Raw genomic sequence first — 24,380 nt, 5'->3', positions numbered from 1 at the left:
TTGAGCGACCCAAACATCAGTCATCTATCTATATGAAAATTCATTGTGAGTTTGTGGGACTGAGTAAACAACAAAACTACTGGACCGAACGCCCCCAAATTTGGCCCCAATACACCAAAACATCCAAGGTATGTCCTTCAGTCAACTCCCTCCTAAAAAAACGGATTCGCCTATATATATTGAGCCACCCAAACATCAGTCATCTATCTATATGAAAATGCATTGTGCGTTTGTGGGACCGAGTAAACAACAAAACCACTGCACCAAATGTCCCCAAATTGGGCAAAAAATACCCCATCACATCCGAGGTATGTCCTTCAATCAACTCCCTCCCAAAAAAACGGATTCGCCTATATATATTGAGCCACCCAAACATCAGTCATCTATCTATATGAAAATGCATTGTGAGTTTGTGGGACTGAGTAAACAACAAAACTACTGGACCAAACGCCCCCAAATTTGGCCCCAATACACCAAAACATCCAAGGTATGTCCTTCAGTCAACTCCCTCCCAAAAAAATGGATAAAACTATATCTGCTGGGCGACCCATCCATCAGTCATCTATCTATATGAAAATGCATTGTGCGTTTGTGGGACCGAGTAAACAACAAAACCACTGCACCAAATGTCCCCAAATTTGGCTAAAAACACCCCATCACATCCGAGGTATGTCCTTCAATCAACTCCCTCCCAAAAAAACGGATTTGCCTATATATATTGAGCGACCCAAACATCAGTCATCTATCTATATGAAAATGCATTGTGCGTTTGTGGGACTGAGTAAACAACAAAACTACTGGAACGAACGCCCCCAAATTTGGCCCCAAGACACCAAAACATCCAAGGTATGTCCTTCAGTCAACTCCCTCCCAAAAAAACGGATAAAACTATATCTGCTGAGCGACCCATCCATCAGTCATCCATCCATATGAAAATGCATTGTGTGTTTGTGGGACCGAATAAACAACAAAACCACTGCACCAAATGTCCCCAAATTGGGCAAAAAATACCCCATCACATCCAAGGTATGTCCTTCAGTCAATTCCCTCCCAAAAAAACGGATAAAACTATATCTGCTGAGCGACCCATCCATCAGTCATCCATCCATATGAAAATGCATTGTGTGTTTGTGGGACCGAATAAACAACAAAACCACTGCACCAAATGTCCTCAAATTGGGCAAAAAATACCCCATCACATCCGAGGTATGTTCTTCAATCAACTCCCTCCCAAAAAAACGGATTCGCCTATATATATTGAGCCACCCAAACATCAGTCATCTATCTATATGAAAATTCATTGTGAGTTTGTGGGACTGAGTAAACAACAAAACTGCTGCACCGAACGCCCCCAAATTTGGCCCCAATACACCAAAACGTCCAAGGTATGTCCTTCAGTCAACTCCCTCCCAAAAAAATGGATAAAACTATACCTGCTGAGCAACCCATCCATCAGTCATCCATCTATATGAAAATGCATTGTGCGTTTGTGGGACCGAGTAAACAACAAAACCACTGCACCAAATGTCCCCAAACTGGGCTAAAAATACCCCATCACATCCGAGGTATGTCCTTCAATCAACTCCCTCCCAAAAAAACGGATTCGCCTATATATATTGAGCCACCCAAACATCAGTCATCTATCTATATGAAAATGCATTGTGAGTTTGTGGGACTGAGTAAACAACAAATCTACTGGACCGAACGCCCCCAAATTTGGCCCCAATACACGAAAACATCCAAGGTATGTCCTTCAGTCAACTCCCTCCCAAAAAAATGGATAAAACTATATCTGCTGGGCGACCCATCCATCAGTCATCTATCTATATGAAAATGCATTGTGCGTTTGTGGGACCGAGTAAACAACAAAACCACTGCACCAAATGTCCCCAAATTTGGCTAAAAACACCCCATCACATCCGAGGTATGTCCTTCAATCAACTCCCTCCCAAAAAAACGGATAAAACTATATCTGCTGAGCGACCCATCCATCAGTCATCTCTCTATATGAAATTGCATTGTGCGTTTGTGGGACCAAGTAAAGAACAAAACCACTGCACCAAACGTCCCCAATTTTGGCTAAAAATACCCAATCACATCCGAGGTATGTCCTTCAATCAACTCCCTCCCAAAAAAACGGATTCGCCTATATATATTGAGCCACCCAAACATCAGTCATCTATCTATATGAAAATTCATTGTGAGTTTGTGGGACTGAGTAAACAACAAAACTGCTGCACCGAACGCCCCCAAATTTGGCCCCAATACACCAAAACATCCAAGGTATGTCCTTCAGTCAACTCCCTCCCAAAAAAACGGATTCGCCTATATATATTGAGCCACCCAAACATCAGTCATCTATCTATATGAAAATGCATTGTGAGTTTGTGGGACTGAGTAAACAACAAAACTACTGGACCGAACGCCCCCAAATTTGGCCCCAATGCACCAAAACATCCAAGGTATGTCCTTCAGTCAACTCCCTCCCAAAAAAATGGATAAAACTATATCTGCTGGGCGACCCATCCATCAGTCATCTATCTATATGAAAATGCATTGTGCGTTTGTGGGACCGAGTAAACAACAAAACCACTGCACCAAATGTCCCCAAATTTGGCTAAAAACACCCCATCACATCCGAGGTATGTCCTTCAATCAACTCCCTCCCAAAAAAACGAATTCGCCTATATATATTGAGCCACCCAAACATCAGTCATCTATCTATATGAAAACGCATTGTGAGTTTGTGGGACTGAGTAAACAACAAAACTACTGGACCGAACGCCGCCAAATTTGGCCCCAATACACCAAAACATCCAAGGTATGTCCTTCAGTCAACTCCCTCCCAAAAAAACGGATAAAACTATATCTGCTGAGCGACCCATCCATCAATCATCTATCTATATGAAAATGCATTCTGTGTTTGTGGGACCGAATAAACAACAAAACCACTGCACCAAATGTCCCCAAATTGGGCAAAAAATACCCCATCACATCCGAGGTATGTCCTTCAATCAACTCCCTCCCAAAAAAACAGATAAAACTATATCTGCTGAGCGACCCATCCACCAGTCATCTATCTATATGAAATTGCATTGTGCGTTTGTGGGACCAAGTAAACAACAAAACCACTGCACCAAACGTCCCCAAATTTGGCTAAAAATACCCCATCACATCCGAGGTATGTCCTTCAGTCAACTCCCTCCCAAAAAAACGGATAAAACTATATCTGCTGAGCGACCCATCCATCAGTCATCTATCTATATGAAAATGCATTGTGCGTTTGTGGGACCGAGTAAACAACAAAACCACTGCACCAAATGTCCCCAAATTTGGCAAAAAATACCCCATCACATCCGAGGTATGTCCTTCAATCAACTCCCTCCCAAAAAAACGGATTCGCCTATATATATTGAGCCACCCATCCATCAGTCATCTATCTATATGAAAATGCATTGTGCGTTTGTGGGACCGAGTAAACAACAAAAACACTTCACCAAATGTCCCCAAATATGGCTAGAAACACCCCATCACATCCGAGGTATGTCCTTCAATCAACTCCCTCCCAAAAAAACGGATTCGCATATATATATTGAGCCACCCAAACATCAGTCATCTATCTATATGAAAATTAATTGTGAGTTTGTGGGACTGAGTAAACAACAAAACTGCTGGACCGAACGCCCCCAAATTTGGCCCCAATACACCAAAACATCCAAGGTATGTCCTTCAGTCAACTCCCTCCCAAAAAAACGGATAAAACTATACCTGCTGAGCGACCCATCCATCAGTCATCTATCTATATGAAAATGCATTGTGCGTTTGTGGGACCGAGTAAACAACAAAACCACTGCACCAAATGTCCCCAAATTTGGCTAAAAACACCCCATCACATCTGAGGTATGTCCTTCAATCAACTCCCTCCCAAAAAAACGGATTTGCCTATATATATTGAGCGACCCAAACATCAGTCATCTATCTATATGAAAATTCATTGTGAGTTTGTGGGACTGAGTAAACAACAAAACTACTGGACCGAACGCCGCCAAATTTGGCCCCAATACACCAAAACATCCAAGGTATGTCCTTCAGTCAACTCCCTCCCAAAAAAATGGATAAAACTATATCTGCTGGGCGACCCATCCATCAGTCATCTATCTATATGAAAATGCATTGTGCGTTTGTGGGACCGAGTAAACAACAAAACCACTGCACCAAATGTCCCCAAATTTGGCTAAAAACACCCCATCACATCCGAGGTATGTCCTTCAATCAACTCCCTCCCAAAAAAACGGATTTGCCTATATATATTGAGCGACCCAAACATCAGTCATCTATCTATATGAAAATGCATTGTGCGTTTCTGGGACTGAGTAAACAACAAAACTACTGGACCGAACGCCCCCTAATTTGGCCCCAATACACCAAAACATCCAAGGTACGACCTTCAGTCAACTCCCTCCCAAAAAAACGGATAAAATTATATCTGCTGAGCGACCCATCCATCAGTCATCTATCTATATGAAAATGCATTGTGCGTTTGTGGGACCGAGTAAACAACAAAACCACTGCACCAAATGTCCCCAAATTTGGCTAAAAACACCCCATCACATCCGAGGTATGTCCTTCAATCAACTCCCTCCCAAAAAAACGGATTTGCCTATATATATTGAGCCACCCAAACATCAGTAATCTATCTATATGAAAATTCATTGTGAGTTTGTGGGACTGAGTAAACAACAAGACTGCTGCACCGAACGCCCCCAAATTTGGCCCCAATACACCAAAACATCCAAGGTATGTCCTTCAGTCAACTCCCTCCCAAAAAACGGATAAAACTATATCTGCTGAGCGACCCATCCATCAGTCATCTATCTATATGAAAATGCATTGTGCGTTTGTGGGACCGAGTAAACAACAAAACCACTGCACCAAATGTCCCCAAATTTGGCAAAAAATACCCCATCACATCCAAGGTATGTCCTTCAATCAACTCCCTCCCAAAAAAACGGATTCGCCTATATATATTGAGCCACCCAAACATCAGTCATCTATCTATATGAAAATGCATTGTGCGTTTGTGGGACTGAGTAAACAACAAAACTACTGGACCGAACGCCCCCAAATCTGGCCCCAATACACCAAAACATCCAAGGTATGTCCTTCAGTCAACTCCCTCCCAAAAAAACGGATAAAATTATATCTGATGAGCGACCCATCCATCAGTCATCTATCTATATGAAAATGCATTGTGCGTTTGTGGGACCGAGTAAACAACAAAACCACTGCACCAAATGTCCCCAAATTTGGCTAAAAATACCCCATCACATCTGAGGTATGTCCTTCAATCAACTCCCTCCCAAAAAAACGGATACGCCTATATGTATAGAGCCACCCACACATCAGTCATCTATCTATATGAAAATGCATTGTGAGTTTGTGGGACTGAGTAAACAACAAAACTGCTGCACCGAACGCCCCCAAATTTGGCCCCAATACACCAAAACATCCAATGTATGTCCTTCAGTCAACTCCCTCCCAAAAAAACAGATCAAACTATATCTGTTGAGCGACCCATCCATCAGTCATCTATCTATATGAAAATGCATTGTGCGTTTGTGGGAGTACACAACAAAACCACTGCACCAAATGCCCCCAAATTTGGCCACAATACACAAACACATCCATGGAATGTCCTTCACATAACCCTCCCGCAAAAGAACAGCAGATTAGCCTATAATATTGAGCGAGGCACACATCAGTCATCTTAACTCTATGAAAATGTATTGTGAGTTTGTAGGACAGAATAAACAACAAAACCACTGCACCAGAGTTCACGCAGAGGTGAGGAGAGGAAGCAGGAAGGCAGCTTGCTCCTTGGTTTGGGTAAGGCCTGTCTAATTCCTTAAAAAACCTGAGAGTGTGCACTCTTTTCTTAGATTGCCTACTCTTTTCTTAGATAGCCTTTAAAAAAAACTGTGTCTGTTGGACTCTTTACCTTTAAAAACCTGAGTCTGGGCTGATTCTTGAGTGTGGGCTAGCTGTAATTAAGGCTTGCTGTCTGCTGTTGTTTGGAAGCTGAGGCAAGGCTATTGTTATTGAAAGTGTTGGCTTCCTGTTGAAGCTTTCTGAGCCAGAGTTCACGCAGAGGTGAGGAGAGGAAGCAGGAAGGCAGCTTGCTCCTTGGTTTGGGTAAGGCCTGTCTAATTCCTTAAAAAACCTGAGTGTGTGCACTCTTTTCTTAGATTGCCTACTCTTTTCTTAGATAGCCTTAAAAAAACTGTGTCTGTTGGACTCTTTACCTTTAAAAACCTGAGTCTGGGCTGATTCTTGAGTGTGGGCTAGCTGTAATTAAGGCTTGCTGTCTGCTGTTTTTTGGAAGCTGAGGCAAGGCTATTGTTATTGAAAGTGTTGGCTTCCTGTTGAAGCTTTCTGAGCCAGCGTCTGAACCCACCCCTACACTACAACACGTTCTTACAGTATATACAATAAACAAAACAACATTAAAAACACACACACAGGAAGGTGGATAGCATTCTGCCCATAACACACACAATCCTGCTCGGTCACTTCACTCACCAAGAGATGGATCAACAGCAAATACTTGCCACCACATGCACAAGTTGCGGCATGTTCACCTTCTTTGCACAACAACTACTCAACTACACCTGCACCAAGTGTAAACAGATTACTCTGATGGAGCAGAGGATCGAACAACTCGAGGCCCGCATTAAGACCCTTAAGGACATTCAGGCACTTGAGCTCTTCTTGGACACTGCACAACACGCTGCTGTAGATCTGCAACCTGTTATCACACCAACACCACCATGATCAGGAACTTTATGGGGAGATCAACTCAAAGGTAGACAACTCTCAGGCTTGGAAGGAGGTCACCCATAGAAAGAGACACAGGACCAGGCAGCCTCCACAGAACTCCTCTGCTCAGCTGCATTTGCACAACAGATTCCAAATTCTCACACCATTAACAAACAATCAGGAAACACATCTTGTGGAGGACCACAGTTACTTAGATACCACTCAGTGGGCCACTCTTGATCAATGCGCAGGGGATAGCCCTGACGGAGACAATGCATCGCCACATTCAAACTTAGGTAATCATGCAAATGCTCCATCCCCAATTGTAGACGAGGCACAGCAGGAACACCCTTGGGAGAGTGATGGGCTCTTGGATGCATCTCAATGGATTGTCATTGATGAATGCACTGGGGATGTCGAGGAGGAGGGCAACACTTTACACCTACACAATTCACTCCAACAGGAACACACTTCAGGGGACATGCACACTGTCTTGCACAAAAGGGACCCTGTCAATCCTCAAAGGAAACAGGTCTTGGTAGTAGGTGACTCCCTCCTTAGAGGAACGGAAGCCATCATTTCCAGACCAGATGGGATGGCTCGAGAAACATGCTGCCTCCCGGGGGCAAAAATACACCATATCACTCAGAGGCTCAGCAGGCTCCTAAAGCCCCATCACCCTCCCCACCTTATGTTGATTCATGTAGGTACCAATGACACCGCTAGGCATACTTTTCAAAAGATCACAAATGATTTTCGAGCCCTCGGAAGTAAGCTAAAACTGTGTAATGTACAGGTGATCTTTTCATCCCTCCTCCCCGTTGTAGGACACGGCTCTACAAGGGCCGGAAAAATAGTACAGGTCAATAACTGGCTCAGAAAATGGTGTCAAGAGGAGCATTTTGGCTTCCTTGACCATGGTCTACTCTTCCAGGAGGATGGCCTACTGGCAAGTGATGGGGTGCATCTCACACAAGTAGGAAAACATCTTTTTGCACACAGACTCACAAACTTCATCAGGCGCACTTTAAACTAGATCCACTGGGGGAGGGGAACAACAGCCTGGCAAACACTATGTTACCCACGACCACAGGGAACTGCCAAAAGGCTAAATGGAGGGCTGCACAAACACAACAAGGACCAACTACCGAGAGCACAATAATCCCAAATAAACAGCTCAAGGGGAGGTCACAGGGGCTTACATGTCTTTACACTAATGCACAGAGCATGGGAAATAAGCAAGACAAACTCCAACTTTTAACACAGCACCACACGTACGACGTCATAGGCATCACTGAAACCTGGTGGGATGACTCCCATCACTGGAATGTAGCCATTGAGGGCTATAACCTCTTTCACAGAAATAGAACAAAGGGGAGAGGAGGGGGAGTAGCTTTATATGTCAAAAACAGTTATGTTGCAGAAGAAATGCAAGACTGTAATTTGGGAAACCAGCTTGAAAGCATCTGGATAAGAATCAAGGGAACCGGGACTCAAAAAGATCTCGTCGTAGGTGTCTACTACAGACCTCCGAACCAGGATATAGAACTTGATGAAGCCTTTTGTCAACAGCTGACCAAACAGGCACAAAGAAAAGATATAGTAGTCATGGGCGACTTCAACTATCCTGATATCTGCTGGAAAACAAACTCGGCCAAGAGCACAAAGTCCAACAAATTCCTCACTTGCCTTGCAGACAATTTTATGGTCAGAAGGTAGAGGAGACAACAAGGGGATCAACAACTCGTGATCTAATCTTAACAAATGTGGAAGACCTGATCAATACAGTAGAAGTCGTCGGATCTTTAGGGGCAAGTGACCATGTGCTCCTGCAGTTTGTGATACAATGGAAGGCTGAAACTAAGACAAGTCAAACACGCATTCTGGACTTTAAGAGAGCTGACTTCCAAAAAATGAAGGAAATACTGAGCAGCATTCCATGGATGCCAATATTAAAAGACAAGGGAGTTAACGATGGATGGGAATTTTTTAAAAGTGAAATACTCAAGGCGCAAATGCAAACAGTGCCAACAAAGAAAAAAAATATGGCACATGCGAAGAAGCCAGAATGGATGTCCAAAGAACTTCTAACTGAGCTAAAACTCAAAAGTGACATGCACAAGAAGTGGAAAAGGGGAGAAATCACCAAAGAAGAATTCAAACATATAGCCAACTCCTGTAGGAAAAAGGTTCGCAAGGCTAAAGCGCAAAATGAGCTCAGGCTTGCCAGGGACATTAAAAACAACAAAAAAGGCTTTTTTGCTTACGTTGGTAGAAAAAGGAAGAAAAAGGAGGCGATAGGGCCTCTGCGAGGAGAAGATGGGGTGATGGCGACAGGGGATAGGGAAAAGGCAGAACTGCTTAATACCTTCTTTGCCTCGGTCTTCTCACAAAAAGAAAGCCATCTTCAACCTCAGCAACATGAAATGGACGAAGGATTTGGGGAAATCCAACCCCAAATAGGGAAACAAGTTGTCCAGGAACACCTGGCCACTCTAAACGAATTCAAGTCGCCAGGGCCAGATCAACTACATCCAAGAGTACTGAAGGAACTAGCGGAAGTTATTTCAGAACCACTGGCGATCATATTTGAGAGTTCTTGGAGAACGGGAGAAGTCCCAGCAGATTGGAGGAGGGCGAATGTGGTCCCTATCTTCAAGAAGGGAAAAAAGAACGACCCAAACAATTACCGTCCGGTCAGCCTCACGTCGATACCAGGCAAGATTCTGGAAAAGATCATTAAGGAAGTGGTCTGCAAACACTTAGAAACAGATGCAGTCATTGCTAATAGTCAACACGGATTTACCAAAAACAAGTCATGCCAGACTAATCTGATCTCTTTTTTCGACAGAGTTACGAGTTGGATCGATACAGGGAATGCCGTAGATGTAGCGTACCTGGATTTCAGTAAGGCCCTCACAACCTTCTGGCAAACAAACTAGTAAAATGTGGGCTAGACAAAACTACGGTTAGGTGGATCTGTAATTGGCTAAGCGAACGAACCCAAAGGGTGCTCACCAATGCGTCGTCTTCATCTTGGAAAGAAGTCACGAGTGGAGTGCCGCAGGGTTCTGTCCTGGGCCCGGTTCTGTTCAACATCTTTATTAATGACTTAGACGAAGGGTTAGAAGGCATGATCATCAAGTTTGCAGATGACACCAAACTGGGAGGGATAGCCAACACTCCAGAAGAAAGGAGCAGAATTCAAAACGATCTTGACAGACTAGAGAGATGGGCCGAAACTAACAAAATGAAGTTCAACAGGGACAAATGCAAGATACTTCACTTCGGCAGAAAAAATGGAAATCAAAGATACAGAATGGGGGACACCTGGCTAGACAGCAGTACATGTGAAAAAGATCTTGGAGTCCTTGTGGACAACAAGTTAAACATGAGCCAGCAATGTGATGCGGCTGCTAAGAAAGCCAATGGGATTTTGGCCTGCATCAATAGGGGAATAGCATCTAGATCCAGGGAAGTCATGCTCCCCCTCTACTCTGCCTTGGTCAGACCACACCTGGAATACTGTGTCCAATTTTGGGCACCACAGTTGAAGGGAGATGTTGACAAGCTGGAGAGCGTCCAGAGGAGGGCAACTAAAATGATCAAAGGTCTGGAGAACAAGCCCTATGAGGAGAGGCTTAAAGAACTGGGCATGTTTAGCCTGCAGAAGAGAAGGCTGAGAGGAGACATGATAGCCATGTACAAATATGTGAGGGGAAGTCATAGGGAGGAGGGAGCAAACTTGTTTTCTGCTGCCCTGCAGACTAGGACACAGAACAATGGCTTCAAACTACAGGAAAGGAGATTCCACCTGAACATCAGGAAGAACTTCCTCACTGTGAGGGCTGTTCGGCAGTGGAACTCTCTCCCCCAGACTGTGGTGGAGGCTCCTTCTTTGGAGGCTTTTAAACAGAGGCTGGATGGCCATCTGTCGGGGGTGCTTTGAATGCGATTTCCTGCTTCTTGGCAGGGGGTTGGACTAGATGGCCCATGAGGTCTCTTCCAACTCTACTATTCTATGATTCTATGATTCTACCAAATGCCCCAAATTTGGCCACAATACACAAACACATCCAAGGTATGTCCTTCACTCAATCTCTCTCCCCCCCCCCCCCCCAAAAAAAAATGGATTGGCCTAAATCTATTGAGCCACCCACAAATCATTCATTTGTCTCTATGAAAATGCATTTTGAGTTTTTGGGACCGAGGAAACAAAATCACGGAACTAAAACAATTCCGCACTCTTACCAGGCACTCAGGTATGATGAGCTGATACATATGATCAGGGTGTAGGAATGTGAACCACCGGAGTGATTTCTGCTGGAACAACAGCAAAACCTAAAAAGAGGATAATTGAGAGGATAATAACAAAGGAAAGCCCATTTCTACAGTAAATGTTAAAGACAAAGCACATTCAGCATAAATCAAAACAGTTCAATGAGATTAGCCTTTTATACACAGAAATTGGCTACACAACTCCAGAAGCACACGGAGGAGCAATGCAAAAAGCTGCCAGCTGTCTTGAGAGCCACTCCAAACACCTTCCCATCTTCTGGCATGCTGACATTAAACCAACAACTGGACTGGACTTTGCTCAAAACTTGCCACTTCCCCTCTTCTACTATGCCCCATCCTTACATTTGTATGGCCTTCATTGGTCCTTTCAATAGGAGAGATCATATGGCTCGCATTTTCTACCGGACCCTTGCACAGCTCAGGTTTGTTCATCCACAGCACTGTGACCTGAAAGCAAAGTGGTGCTGCTTGACCATCTTCTCTCTTGCCTTCTGACCTGGACAGATAGTTGCGCTGTGAAAGCCCCTCTTTTTGAGTCACCAGAAATAGACGTGACACATAGCTACTATCCACAGAATGTTCCGGCATACATGCTTCTGGTTTTGTCCTTCCCTTATTTAATACATCTGAGGATTTGTGCTCAGCTGCTGAGGTATCATTGCCCTTCACTCCAGAAAGAGTGTTTTCCTTGATGGTAGGGTTCTCGGCATTTCTATTTTCAAAGAGTGTGGGGCCCTTTGGAACCTCCTCTTCAGGAGTATAAATTATCTTTGCATCTTCAAAAAAGAATTGAACATATATCCTAGAAGGAAAAAAAGAACAAAAAATATTATGAGTAAAGCTCTAAAACATAGCTTTCCAAACTGTGAGCTGTGGAACATTAGTGTGTTAGCTGCAGTGTGTAGGTGTGCCACAAGAACTCAAGAAGAAACCCCTGAGTCTATGTAAAATAAGCAAAAAGACAAAATTTTAATGGTATAAATGATAGGCTTTCATGAGATATGTTGTGTCCCCATACATTCCATCATTACAATGTATGTATGTGGCAGCTGTGGCACAGGCTGGGAGCAAGCCAGCAGCAACAAATCACTCTGACCAAGAGGTCATGAGTTCTAGGCCAGACCATGCCTGCGTCTTGTCTCTGTTCTGTGTTATGGCATTGAATTTTGCCTTTATGTGTGCAATGTGATCCGCCCTGAGTCCCCTTCGGGGTGAGAAGGGCGGAATATAAATGCTGTAAATAATAAATAATAAATATGTTCATCTACAGAACTCCAGCAAGGCATTCCAAATTAGGCTCTGAGTTTTCTTCACCAAAAAAACTTTGACTCATTATGTTTTGAGACTTTGCCATTGTTCTCAACCTTTCTGGAAATTAGAAAAAGGAAACATGCCTTGTTTTCTTGTTCTTTACATGCGTGTGTGTCTCCAGCTGCTGACAGGAAGAAACATTACATTGATGAAATTGCTCCACTATAAACTGAAATATTTTAACCTGCAGCAGGCACCCTAGAATTAGAAAAAAGGGAGGGGGGAGAAAGACCACATCACCAATTATACAAAGCTGTCTGAAAAGCTATTAACTGCATGTGAGAGTGCCTCAGGCCCCTACAGAAGGATGCATCAAGATCTTTTCAGCATCCTTCCCTTGATTCGTGTAGTAAATTTATTAATGCTCTGCCATATTTAGCTCTATCCCTGCTTCTCACCCCTCCTCCCCAACATTTCAGGTTTTTTTATTAATTTTCCTGAGAAGGGATTTTAGACCAGAAACTGGCTTTCTGTGGAGGGAAAAACGCATTGTCTCTCTGTAACTGGGTTTTCAAGTGCTCATCTCTAAACTCATAGAAGAAGAAAAATAGTTGACCAAATAGTTAACCAAATCCCCATGCTAAGTCTATGGATTAAAGATTTGGCAGATACGGGATTGTATCATTGCTTTTTGAGAAAGTAGTATGAGAGGTGAAGGAGACTAAAGTTTAGAAGTTGTGGCCATATGACATTTTGAATCAGAAATATGACTGCAAGCAATGCACTGAAATGGGAAGTGATGCTTTCTACTGCGGTCCTTGAAAGTCAATTACCAATAATAATAATAATAATGGTGGGGGTAACGCAAATAAATAATAACTGTCTGAATAGTAGGGTGAGAAAGACAATCGGTCTCCACAACAGTGACAATGTCTTAGATTCCTATATTAGGGTAAAGAAGGAACAAATTGGTATTAAGACCAGGGGTCATCTAATACTGGGACCTACTTCAGTACTGAGATGGGGTAGAAGGTGGAGGTTCCCATTCAAACAGAGAAAGTAACACACATAATTATTCAAAACTGTGATCTTTGCCCCACAGACTAGACACATCTTGAAGAGAGGCTTGTAGGCATTCAGGCTAGGGGAGTTGTTTAAATAAAAATACAATTCTAGAATCTTCTGAAGATTTCTGTAAAAGGGCAGACTGAGTCATATGTGTGAGTCATGGAGACCAGAAAGAAGAAAATGTAAGTTCAGGATATAATCGTGTTGTTGCACTGCATTAGTGACTGAACTTTTTCTAAAGTTAGGTAGAATCAGAGAAAGAAGGCAGACAAAGGTTAATGACTCTGAAGGGCCTATTTTTCTAGTATTTTATTTTCTTCACCTGTGACCTGTTCCTGTTTCCACTGACTTTTCCACTGTAGCAGTAGTATTCTGTCCATCATGTACAGTTCTTAATATACATTGGTTATTTGCTATTAAACCAGTCCTCAGCTGACTTTCCCCTATACTACAGAATCAGATTTCATAGAACAAACCTAGCAGAGATGTTTCGGCAAATGGTCGGCCATCTTTGTGGAATATTACACAAGGAAGTGCTTTATATCTGTCTTGTAACTTGAGGTATCCTCTTCTGGAGCACTCCAGCACACCAAGCAAAACCTACTCAGAGAAGAGGAGGAGGAGAAAGTGAAAAACATTGACATGAAACAACACAAACACACAAAGATTAACAAATGGCACTCTATCCTTCCTGTAAGAAAAGGACTCCCACATATTTTCCAGAGACAGCTCTATAAAGAAATGTAGTCATATGTACAGACTTCTGTATCTTAAAGACTGGAACACTGGTTCTCAACCTCCCTAATGCCAGGACCCTTTAATACAGTTCCTCATGTTGTGGTGACCCCCCCAACCATAATATTATATTTGTTGCTACTTCCTAACTGTAATTTTGCTACTGTTATGAATCGTAATGTAAATATTTCAAATGCAGGGTGTATTTTCATTCACTGGACCAAATTTGGCACAAATACCTGATATGCCCAAATTTGAATACTGGTGGGGTTAGGGGGGAATTGATTTTGTCATTTGGGAGTTGTAGTTGCTGGGATTTATAGTTCACCTGCAATCAAAGAGCATTCTGAACACCAACAATGGAACTGAACCAAACTTGGCACCGTGACCAACAGAAAATACTGGAAGGGTTTGGTGGGCACCAACCTTGGGTTTTGCAGTTATAGTTCACCTACATCCAGTGAGCACTGTGGACTCAAACAATGATGGATCTGAACCAAACTTGGCACAAATATGTTAATGTGGGATTTGTGTATTGATAGTGTTTAAATGCAATTTGTGTCTTGCCTGTATTGCATACTGATTGTGTCATCCAGAGTGTACTATAGTCTGGAAAGAGTTAATTGCTAAGAAGCTGTGATGTCCTTGATGTGTGGCTGGAACTGGGGAGTGTCCAGACACAAGTGTGTGTGCATTACTGATTGCATTCAGTTCTGAGTTGAGTTGAGTTCTGTCTGCTTAGAGTGAGAGTCAAGTCCTGTGTTCGTCTGCAAGTCTGTTTGTCTTGATTATTACTGCATATAGTAAAACTTTGTATATACAGTAGAGTCTCACTTATCCAAGCTACACGGGCTGGCAGAAGCTTGGATAAGTGAATATCTTGGATAATAAGAAGGGATTAAAGAAAAGCCTATTAAACATCAAATTAGGTTATGATTTTACAAATTAAGCATGAAAACATCATGTTATACAACAAATTTGACAGAAAAAGCAGTTCAATACGCAGTAATGTTATGTTGTAATTACTGTATTTACGAATTTAGCACCAAAATATCACGATATATTGAAAACATTGACTACAAAAATGGCTTGGATAATCCAGAAACTTGGATAAGCGAGGCTTGGATAAGTGAGACTCTACTGTAGTTTTACTAACGTCTCTGGGTGTCACTTCGTTCTGCGTTCCACTGACTCCATCCAACTACTGCTGCGCTGCAAATTACTCTAACAAAATATTCAATATGCCCAAATTTGAACACTGGTGGAGCTTGGGAAAAACAGACAATGGCATTTGGAAGTTGAAGTTGCTGGGATTTATAGTTCACCTACAATCAAAAATCCCTTGAATCTCACCAACGACAGAATTGGGCCAAACTTCCCACACAGAACCCCCATGACAAACAGAAAATACTGGTCTTTAGCAACCCCTCTGACACCCCTTCACGACCCCCCCCCCCAGGGGTCCCAACCCCCAGGTTGAGAAATGCTGGACTAGAAGGTCATTTTGCCTTGTAGCCTTTAGAAATTAGTTTAGCACTTACTATGGGAGGGTGAAAGCTCTCCGGAGAAAAATTGCAATAGGACCAGTCCAATTTATGATTTAGTTCCTGGGTGTTGTGGTGCTCTGAGGTTGAACTTAGTTGATGCAAGGGACTGAAGCTCTCCCAATAGTGCTTCTCAATCATACGATACAACACGGAAAAAGGTGGAATCTGACATGGTGGCTCCAGAGACGCATTCTAGGAAAGAGTGCAAAGCATTTAATCGCAAAACTTAGGAGATATGTCAGCTCAGGGTTATGGGAAAGGGCACTACCTGTTCTATGGGACAGGAGTGTGGTTCTGTCAGAATCTCCAGATGCACATTTCTTTCTTGTTTCCTGGATAGCCCCAAAGACTCCAGAACAGGAACGATAAACTTCTTTGCTGCACTTACAGCTTGCTGGCAAGGAATGAAATAACTGAACCTGGAAAGAATTATGAAAGCCTCAGTAACTTCAGTGTTAAAGCAACCATTTAAAGGAAAAGGTGAAAAAAAATTGGAGGGTGGGATAGTGTGAAAAACAAGCAATGTGAGACAATATAAGAACCAAGGAAAGAAGCACGCATGCACAAGCACAAAGAACTCAACCTGTAAAAACATAGGCTGTAAGACAAGGGAGTCAAACTCATTTTCATCAAGGGCAGTGGTTCTCAACCTGGTGTCCCCAGATATTTTTGGCCTTCAACCCAGAAATCCTAACAGCTGGGATTTCTGGGAGTTGTAGGCCACAAACATCTGGGGACCCCAGGTTGAAAACCACTGATCAAGGGTCACATTAGCCTTATGGTTACCTTCAAAGTCCCTCTGTATCTATGTATGAAGAATCCATAGATATAAAGGGCCAACTATAATTGTTTTATATAGCAATCGGTGCTCCTTACTTTTTACCCAGTTTGGGTCTCCAGATGTTATTGAACACCAATTCCTCTCACTTTTGATTATCTGCCATGCAGACTGGGGATAATGGGAATTGCAATCCAACAACACTTGTGGCTCTGAGGCTGGGGAAAGCCTAAATGACATTTTATAAAATCAGACATCCTATCCACAATCCTTGTATCTAAATTCAAATTCCATGACCTTGGCTAAGCAGAATAAATTGTAGACTTCCAGATGTTACTGTATTACAATTAGCTCTAGTCATGATGTCCAATGATAAGGAATACAGGATTTGTACTCCAGCATCTGGACAACCACAAAAAAGGGTAGTATGGGTCGGATTCGGTACATAGGCCTCGAATTTGACATATGTGCTCTAAGTTATCCACAGGTCATGTAAGAATCCATAATTTTGGCCCCAAAATCTTCCCTCGGATGATGCCAACTTATATGGTAATCTTTTTTCTCAAAAGAAAGACACACTTCTATAAAATGATAAAGAAAACATAAAAACCAGCTCCCCAAATAAGTTCAAAGTTAAAATAGCTTTATATTGCTATTTACTACCAATTCAAAAACACTCACCTCTGCTGAAATGTCTCTAATAAGCTGACTACCCACCGATAAAACGGCAGGCTTATATTATAACGCAAGAGCAGTTGAATATACACATTTTTGAAGTAAGTAATGGGCTGATGTAAAGTACTGTATGCCGAAAAACTCTTTAGCACAACGGTGCTGTGCAAACAAGTGCCAAGAATGGAGGGGGAAATAGCCACAGCGTCCTGAACAAGGTGGGCATCTTGAAGCTGATACACAAAATAAAAGGATTAGCATAAAAGAAACCCAGAATTTTAAAAACATTCCTATAATTTTCATATTTATTTATTTATTTATTTATTTATTTATTGCAACATTTATATCCCGCCCTTCTCACCCGAGAGGGGACTCAGGGCGGCTTACAATAAACACACATATAAAAATTATACAATACACTATAAATCAGATTAAAAATTATTAACTTACATCAACATTCATAAAAACATTCTAAAATACAAATGGACATGTTCAAGTTCAAAAGACTGGGTCTGTCAATTGAGTTCTGGCGTACAGAAACCTATAGTGCACCAAGTCAATTTGGGATCCTCTGTGGGTTTAGAGTCTCCCAAACAATGGTGTGGGCGACAAATGATGCACTCCCATATCTGAAGATGAGAATCTCTCCTTGTGCTTCATTTGATAACAATTATAACTATGCTTGGTGCCACCACTTCCAGAAACAAGCGAATCTGCTTTCACTTAGCATTTATTCACAAAGCTTCAGAATTTAATTTTTCCCCACGTTACCTGTATGCAAGCCCCCGGTCGAAGCCCACGGCCAAAATTCAGCAACTGCTGATAAGCAAGGCAAAGAATGAACTTGCTATCCAGTTCAAAAAGGCCAGCTTGGGCATTGAGCACATGGGTAATAGTGCCCTAAAAAAGGAACAAAATAAGACTGCATTAGACACACTCTGACCCGCTTGGGAGACATGCAAGAACTCTTCTGAAAATGTCAAGAACTTCTAGGGACAGAAACTATGCTCACAATTTTTTTTTTTTGCGTGAGAAAATAATAACTTACTGTGTAGGACATCATTCTGGTTTTCCTACAAGGAACTGCTATCTTGTCTTTCTCTTTTATATCCAATATCGCATTTGGCAGCGCAGAGGTCATGGAAGAAATAGACACAGCTAGATTTCTCTCTGTAGCGTTGTCCAGAAATTGCTCCTTCATGTGTTCCACACAGTACAGCTGAAGATTTGAGGAAGAGCTGGTAATGAATATATTGATCTCAGAAGTTTTCAGGCAAGATATCTTCAAATCAGTTAAGATATATCTATGCCCCAGCTGCAATACATGACGCCAAACTAAATGGGAAGGCTTCTAGAACAGAAAAATAAGAAAGTATGTCAGAAATCAGCACACCCAGGACAAATATTCCTTTATCAAGGACTGAACCTTGAGATTTCTGGTTGGACTAGCAACTTGTTAGTCATTCCCTGTGAGTTATCTACTACAGGAGGAGATACTGTGCATGGTGATCACCAGTTAAAGTAACTTTTACTGGCAAAATGTGCTCCCTGGATTAAAGGGAGCCCAGGAGATCACCTACAACGAGGTGCAAACTCCAGACATACAAATTGCCACTTTTGTGGGGAGCGATCATGGTTGGTTGGGTGTAAGATCAAAGCTCCCAGGGTGACACTGCCCTTAAATCGACAGAAGGATCACAGAGCCAGCTTCTCATTTTAAAAGAATAAAAACTTTGGACTTGTTTAGAAAGAGGCTTCCTGACTAAAATAGTGTGGCCATTCCTTCTGACACTACTTCTTGGTGCAATGAAAAGTAAAATTAATAATAATAATAATAATAATAATAACAACAACAACAACAACTTTATTCTTATATCCCGCCCTATCTCCCTGAGGGGACTCGGGGCGGCTCAAATGGGGACTTGGGAACCTTTAAAAAGTTCCCTATATTCCTTTTGAACATGCCCGAAGAAGAATTGGAAAGGAAATATGGAAGAATTTTGTTTTACGTGACAGTGGCAGCTCGGATAGTATACGCTAGATTGTCATGCAGCCAGATCCCAGGGCTGAATTTCCAAGCCCTGAATCTGACTTCATAACATAAACATACGAGCACCTGGCGGGAGAAGATAAAATGAGTCTGGGAACTCAGGGGTGAAAGTATAAACAATTATAATTGCTGTAGTGTGGGGGGGATAGAAACCTTGGTGGAAATGTGATCCAGAAGGTGGGGTTTGATGATGATATTTGCGTATGATATTACGTTGCATCAGAAGTGATAAAATTAGATGTATGTAAACATTAGGTCATTCTCGACTTTTCCAAAGTCATGTATTCTTCAATAAAGATTGTGTTTGAGAGCAGCTGTCTTTGATCTGCGTTCAGACTGGTCCTTTGAAGTAAGCCTGACATTAAAGTCGAGAATCCCATTTCTCACCCTCCTGCGGAATTCGCAGTGAAGTGATAATGAGCGAGGAAGAAGATCAAAGCCCAAATGAGGCAGAGAGGCCTTTGCAAGGGGCCCGGCCGAAGAGAGAAGAGACGCTGCAAGCCATAGCTTCCTCTACGGGGTACCCCAAGCCGAACGGCGTGACCCAGAGAATTCCCAGGCTCGGAAGAGGCGTCTCTGCAGCTGCAGAAACCAGTTGGGGATCTGGAGGAAGTATGCCGGAGACCGTGGCCCTGCGGTTATCCATCCTGGAAACTAATTTATCCAGGCTGTCGGAAACCGTGGGGAGATTGGTGCCATTATTGGAAGAGAATCTCCAGAAGGAGGCCAGCCGATATGGCGCCGAGAGAGAACCAAGCAAAGAAGGAGATTGGAGCCAGAGGGGCCAGCGGGCGTCAACGCAGAGCCCCGTGGCGGCAAGGGACGAGGGAGATGAGGAATACTGGCAGGAGCTGCAGTTCCGGGACAGCATGGCGCGAGAAGTGGAGCGTCAGCGAGCCCTGGGGACCCTGAGGCCGCCGTCTCCAACAGAGCTCCCAACCCCCCGAATGGGCGTCGGGGTGGAAAGGCCACTGGGGCCAGGGATCGGGTCCAGTGGATTCGCAGACGAAGGCGGAGAGGAGCGGGGGGTCCAGGAAGAAGAGGAGGATGTGCCGTACGACGAGGAAAGGCGAGATGAGGGGGCTACAGCTAGGCCAGTATGCGGATGGGCGGAAGAGCCAACAGCGGCGGCAGACTTCCAGGAGCCGCGCAGAATGACCACCGGAGTGGGGCGCGGCGTATTCCAAGGAGCCACCCGAGGAAACCTGATGCAACCCTTCCCCATGCCGCCCAGACAATATCAAAGGGCTGCAGAATGGATGCTTAGAAGGGAAGATCTCAAGCTGGAATACGGAGGGGAATCAGAGGAACTGAACTTTTTTCTAATTAGCATTAGAGGATACATGGAAGACAACGCACACACATTTCCCTCCGAAGCAAGCAGGGTTCGAGCCATCGGCAACACACTAAAGCGAGGAGCAGCCAGCTGGTATGTGCAATTGCATGCCAGACGCGACCCATGCCTGAGGTCAGTGCCCCGCTTCCTCGCCGCACTGGAGAACCGGTTCAGAGACCGGCTAGAGCAATTGAGGGCTCGAGACCAGCTGAAAGGAATAAAACAGAGGGACAAAACGGTGCCCGAGTACGCAGAGGAATTCCTCCACCTCGCGGAAAGGGTACCGGAGTGGTCTGAAGTAACCAAAGTGGAACTATTTAAAGAGGGACTACGCCCCGAGGTTTTCAGCTGGGCAGCGCACAGAGACGACCCCGAGACGCTCCAGGGATGGATTCAACTAGCGGGGCGCGTCGAATCTACCCTGGCACAAGTAAAGCGCTTCAGGAGCAGCAGCGGCCAGCAAAGACCGGTGGCGAGAGGTCGAGGAGAAACGAGGAAGCAAGAAAGACCCGGAGGGAGGCCGGGGATTCCCTCCAGAGGAGACGACAACAAACCTAAACCGGGATGCTTTGTATGTGGGAAGACGGGCCACCGAGCAGCGGAATGCTGGGCCCGGAAGGGGGAGCCGCCAAAAGCCCCAAAGCCCAAGCCAGCAACCGGGAGGCGTGCGGAGGAGGAGGTGCAGGCCCCAGAATCTTCGGAAAGATTGGTGAGTCGGGACAAACGCATGATAGTAGTACCAATTTGCCTCTCGGGGCTAGAAAATCGGGCCACCTGCAAGGCGTTTGTAGACTGCGGGTGTTCTAGGAACATTATAACCCCAGAATTAGCAGGAGCGCTGAAATGCCAGCAGATGGCACTTGACTCCCCAATTGCATTTTCGCAGCTAGATGGATCAGTCGCTGCTGGGGAAGTATCTACAAAGGAATTACGGGGAGTTCCATGCAAAATAGGCAAATGGGGAGGAAGAATATCCTTTGTGATAGCCCCTATTGCCACATACCATGTAATATTGGGGATACCATGGCTCGAACAAGCAAATCCTGAAGTAGATTGGAGAGGAAAAAGCTTAGCATTTAAAGAACAGCAGATGCAATGGGAGATAAGCAAAATTGCAGAAGAGGAGGACGAGGAAGACGAAGCAGGAGAAATAGACCCACAGCTATTGCCACCTGAATACAGAGACTTTGCGGATGTTTTCAATCAGAAAGAGGCCAGTAAATTGCCTCCCAAAAGAAATATAGAAGTAGGGATTGAAATAACCCCAGGAGCAGACTTACCAAAACCAAAAGTGTATCCCATGTCTGTGCAAGAGAAGGAGGAATTGAGAAAATACATTGATAAAAACCTGGCTCGAGGCTTCATTAAGCCATCTAATTCTCCTCTCGGGGCTCCAGTGTTATTTAGGAGAAAGAAAGACAATTCCCTAAGATTGTGCATTGATTATCGAAATTTAAACGCAATTACCAAGGACAATAAATACCCTATGCCCTTAGTCAAGGATTTAATTACCGTATTGAAGAAAGGGAGCATATTTACTAAACTGGATTTAATTGAAGCGTATCATAAATTAAGGATCAAACCGGAGGATACTTGGAAAACCGCATTTTCCTGCGCATTCGGCCATTTTGAATACGAAATTTTGCCTTTCGGGTTAAAAAATGGAAGCGGCTGCTTTATGCAGCTTATAAATGAAATACTACACCCGTTATTGTACAGAGGGGTGTTCATATTCCTTGATGATATCTTGATCATTTCTGAAGATAAGGAAAAGCACGTAAAATTGGTCCGGGAAGTTTTGCAGAGACTAAGAGAAGCAAAGCTGTACGCAAAACTGTCCAAATGTGAATTTAATAAAACTCAAATTGACTTTCTGGGATATCGGATGTCTCCAGAAGGGTTAGCTATGGATCCAGCTAAAGTAGCAGATGTGAAAGAATGGGGAGTGCCTCAAACAAGGAGGCAATTACAATCATTTCTGGGGTTTGCAAATTTTTACAGACCCTTCATAAAAGGCTTTGCACAAATAACCGCACCCCTTACAGAACTTTTAAAAACAAAAGGGAAAGGGGAGACAGCAAAAGTGAAAGCTCCCGGCGCCAAACTGAGTTGGACGCCAGAATGCCAAAAGGCATTCGAGACCTTAAAAGAATGCTTCACTGAAGGACCCATCCTAAAACACCCTGATATCAGGAGCCCTTTCATAATCCATTGCGATGCCTCAGACTGTGCGTACGGGGCAGTGCTATTGCAAAAGGATCAAAATGGGAACTTAAAACCCTGTGGATATTTGTCACGGAAGTTCAGCGAAACTGAAAAAAGTTGGCCAATATGGGAAAAAGAGGCATTAGCCATATTAAAAGCCTTAGAATGCTGGCGACACTTCCTCGAAGGAAGCGGAATCCCATTCGAAATTTGGTCTGACCATAAGAATCTCCAGTATTTAAAGTCTCCTAGAAAATTGTCCCCCAAACAAATCAGATGGGCGCAATACTTTAGCAGATTCGATTTCCAATTAAAGTTTTTTCAAGGGAAACAGAATGTTTTGGCAGATGCTCTTTCACGCATGCCTCAACACGAAGGCCTAACCACAGCAAAGGAGGGGACAATATTCTCTGACAAACAATGGGGCTTAGCTGTCAGGACAAGAGCACAAACCCAAAAGGAGGACACGGCTTTTGTCGAACTCGGCGGGGAAGATAACTGGGGAAATGAACTAAAACAGTCTTATAAAGGAGATCAATGGATCGCGTCCAACGCAGAAAAGGGGGACCAGAAGGGGGGATTTTGGTTTGTAAACAAGAAACTGTATATCCCAGCAATATTAAGGATTAAGATTCTGCATCGTTTTCACAACAACCAGAGCGCTGGTCATACAGGAATTACCAAAACAACAAAGGCAATAGCAAAACATTGTTGGTGGCCAGGAATGAGGAAGGACATAAAGAATCATGTTGTCCAATGTGATGATTGTGCCAGAAATAAATCGGGAGGAGGGAAGCCTATGGGATTGTTACAGACAGTAGCGGAACCTACCAGGCCTTGGGAATGTGTAGCTATGGACTTTGTGGGAGAACTGCCAGTCAGCAAAGGACATCGTTATATTTGGACAGTATTAGACCTGTTTTCTAAACAGGCCCACTTTATAGCACTGACGAAGCTACCATCGGCTGAGAAATTAGCTGAATTGTACATAAACCATATTTACAAATTACATGGATGTCCAAGTAGAGTAGTCAGTGACAGAGGAGTACAATTCACAGCAAAATTTTGGGAAAAATTCTTGGAAATGCTAGGAGCAGAAAGGAGTTTAAGTTCTGCTTTTCACCCCATGACAAACGGGGCGGTAGAACGTACTCAGCAAACGCTTGGGCAGTTCCTTCGAATGTACTCTAACATGAGACAAAATGACTGGTCGAGGTGGTTGGCGTTTGCGGAACTAGCCTTTAATTCAACTATACATTCAGCAACAAACAAAACCCCCTTTGAAGTAGTTTACGGGTATGAAATACAACCTTTACCCCAATTGCCGAGGTGGACAGAAAATGAAGGAACAGAGGCAGGGAAATGGAAAACGCAAATGATGGAATGTTGGAATCAAGTGACTGCTTCGTTAAAAGAAGCACACAAAAAGTATAAAACGTTCGCAGACAGAAAGAGGGTGGAAGGCGATAAATTAGATAAAGGAGATCTAGTGTGGTTAAGTACCCAAAACATCAAATTGGGGTTACCTTCAAGAAAACTGGGCCCCAAATATATTGGACCATTCAGAATACAGGGTGTTATCAATGAAGTGACTTTCCAATTGGCATTGCCAAAAAGTTTAGG

General features: G+C 43.4%; 1 protein-coding gene across 2 annotated transcripts in view; it reads right to left on the bottom strand.

Annotated features, from left to right (window-relative positions):
- The window catches only part of ctc1 (CST telomere replication complex component 1), a 167,329-nt gene that overhangs the window by 130,523 nt on the left and 12,426 nt on the right, over positions 1–24,380 (bottom strand). For both annotated transcript variants that reach the window (XM_062971309.1, XM_062971310.1), the window contains exons 5-13: positions 18,215–18,517; positions 17,938–18,066; positions 17,176–17,399; positions 15,985–16,135; positions 15,711–15,908; positions 13,911–14,034; positions 12,510–12,624; positions 11,458–11,917; positions 11,068–11,157 (exon numbers count right to left, since the gene is read on the bottom strand). In XM_062971309.1, coding sequence (XP_062827379.1) covers positions 11,068–11,157; positions 11,458–11,917; positions 12,510–12,624; positions 13,911–14,034; positions 15,711–15,908; positions 15,985–16,135; positions 17,176–17,399; positions 17,938–18,066; positions 18,215–18,517 — 1,794 coding nt within the window. The remainder of the gene's footprint in view (positions 1–11,067; positions 11,158–11,457; positions 11,918–12,509; positions 12,625–13,910; positions 14,035–15,710; positions 15,909–15,984; positions 16,136–17,175; positions 17,400–17,937; positions 18,067–18,214; positions 18,518–24,380) is intronic.

This window comes from Anolis carolinensis, chromosome 2, assembly GCF_035594765.1.
Source record: "Anolis carolinensis isolate JA03-04 chromosome 2, rAnoCar3.1.pri, whole genome shotgun sequence".
Lineage (NCBI taxonomy): Eukaryota > Metazoa > Chordata > Lepidosauria > Squamata > Dactyloidae > Anolis > Anolis carolinensis.
Note: the sequence above shows the minus strand (reverse complement) of the source record. Positions and strands in the feature narration are given on the sequence as shown.